Genomic DNA, 2488 nt, shown 5'->3' on the forward strand with positions numbered 1-2488 from the left:
CCATCTCCCTCCATAGGCGAACTCTAAGATGTCCCGCATCGAAGCCCTGAAGGCACGCGGCTTCCTCTTCCAACCGCATCGAGAGCGAGGCGGCGCAAGATCGCTGGGGAGGGGTCCAACTACGGTACTGTTCTTTTTATTACTGCACATATTTGATTCCATTCTATTTCTTTTTTGAAAAACTTTTTTTTAATTGTTTTTTCGTTTTGTTACAAGACACGGGTAAAAAGCATTGTGGTAAAAGTATGTTGTAGAAAATATTACACATACAATACGTACATCTATACAATTGTATACACATGTATCTCCTTAGATGCTCCAACAGTATGTGTATCAGAGTCCTGCCGCGGGTACCCGACCCGATGCAGGACGGGTGACCCGCAAAAAAAGTGATTCGCGGGTGGTATTTTTTCAAACGCTGTTTTCCGGGTTCGGTTCTGGGTAAACCAAAGATGATGTCGGCTCGCGGGTGTTGCATAATAAATATATTAAAATAATAATAATTTAGTTTAATGTTTAAATCCTCAGACCTCTCCTCCGCGGGACCGCACATGATCATAACCTCTGCAGCGCATCAATCTGCTGCTGAGCGCGCCACATTCAAAATGGCTGAGGTGAAGGCGGAGCTCGGAGAATACAGCATTTTCAATAACACTTCCTCAAGAGCGAAATCCAACGTCTGGGAGGCTTTTGGTGTCCTCCTAGATGAGAGAATAACCAACATCCCACGCTTTTTGAGACAAATATGCAACTGCGTGTTAATAATTGCACGTTTTCACTGCTTATAGGATGTTCGGGGCGGTTTGCGGATCTAATTGGCAATATGTGCGGGGCGGGTTCTGTATTGCACGTCGCGGGGCGGGAGCGGGTCTTGAAAATCAGACCCGTGCAGGACTCTGATGTGCATACGTGTATACATATTCAGGCGTGTAGGGCTAACAGAGGCAGGGTTACATCACACTCTCAGGGTCTTTGGGCCACTTTGTCCATGATTGACCTTTTTTAATTCTCTATCCTGGCTCTATGACTCTGCAGTGAGTGTTAGGGGGGGCAGGGTTAAGTAAAGCACATTTTCAAAACACAGCAAGTAGGTGATAGGACATCAGTTTGGTTTCACTTAACATTTCCAGTTCCTCCAGTACTTTTCAAATGTTCTCTTTGCATGTCTCAGAGAGAAGGTCAGTTGGTCTGTAATATCGATGTTCCGTAATATTTCAATGTAAATGCTGATATATTTGATTATATTTGTTATTATTTTTTTATGTTATTATAGTTTTCTTAAAATAGTTCTTACATTTTTGTTTTACTTTTTTGTTTTACTTGTATGTATGCACCACGACACCAAGTCAGATTCCTCGTACGTGTCAACCCACCTGTTACTAACCCTCTTTCTGATTCTGATTCAGATTTAGAAACCTCCATGGATGTAATAAGACCCTCTCAGGGGGATCCTGACGCTGGAAGCTGGGCCGAAAACGATGACGTGGCGTCGAGGATCCAGAGGATTCTGACCAGCACAGGTCATACAAGTTCATACAATGGCACGGCTCTACCAGGAGCAGGACATCTACATGCACTCAGGGGACAGAAAGACAACAAGGGTACACACACCTTTACAAACAATCCACACACACCTGCCGACGAGACAGGGCTCAACACACATGAGAGGGAGAGGCTGGTCAACGGCTTGGACAGAGTGGAGAGAGTGGATAACGGAGAATCAAGAAGAGAGGATAAGAATGGGGCTCTTGACTCCAGTGCCGGGTCCATCAGCGAGGGTCCTCTGCTGAGTGAGGGGAGTTTCTCTGAGGATGATGTCAGTCCTCCTCACCCCCCCTCCTCCTCACACGGTCGTTTCCCCCGAGCAGCAGCAGCAGAGCGCCTGGAGGCAGCGGAGTACTGCGCGGGGCAGAGGAAGGACTACCACAGGCTGTCGGAGTTTCAGAGGGAGGCGGCCAAGTGCTCAACCCTCAGCTACACACAGCAGGACAGCAGCAAAGCACCCTGGGAGGAGCTGAACAAAGGGAGCCCCCTGAGCGTCATCAGCATCTACACCAAGAACCTTCAGGGCAGACTTACAGGTTAGTAATGATACCATACAATACAGCAGCTCCAGTGTAGAAATGGCAATGACATTCTTCTGACCTGATCTCCTCCAACAACGCAACATATATAATACAAAATAAATAGAATATACTATTGTATAGTATTGTGATTCTACGATATGCTAAGTATTGCGATACGATATATATATTTACTAGGGCTGTACCCGAATATTAAACTATTCGAATATTCGTTCGTTGGCCAACTATTCGGGTTTCAATTTCATTATTCGGATATTCGTTTTTTAATTTTTTTTCAAAAACATATTTATTTATTTCTAAATGTATGCTATTAATAAAGGCGAATTGCCATATTCTTATACTATATTTATACTTTTGAATTGCACTGTTAAAATGCGGAAATATATACAATCTCAGCCTGTGCT

At 44.4% G+C, this 2488-nt stretch overlaps 1 protein-coding gene across 1 annotated transcript; it reads left to right on the top strand.

The window, feature by feature from the left end:
* Nucleotides 1–6: 6 nt before the first annotated feature.
* Nucleotides 7–2081, top strand: LOC104959821 (centrosome-associated protein 350-like; the record flags this gene model as incomplete). Its single annotated transcript, XM_010787730.1, has 2 exons — nt 7–124; nt 1407–2081. A coding segment is annotated over exon 2 (661 nt), but the record flags the coding sequence as incomplete, so codon positions are not given.
* Nucleotides 2082–2488: the final 407 nt, after the last annotated feature.

The sequence above is a fragment of the Notothenia coriiceps genome, unplaced genomic scaffold, assembly GCF_000735185.1.
Source record: "Notothenia coriiceps isolate Sejong01 unplaced genomic scaffold, NC01 NC01_scaffold00031118, whole genome shotgun sequence".
NCBI classification, from domain to species: domain Eukaryota; kingdom Metazoa; phylum Chordata; class Actinopteri; order Perciformes; family Nototheniidae; genus Notothenia; species Notothenia coriiceps.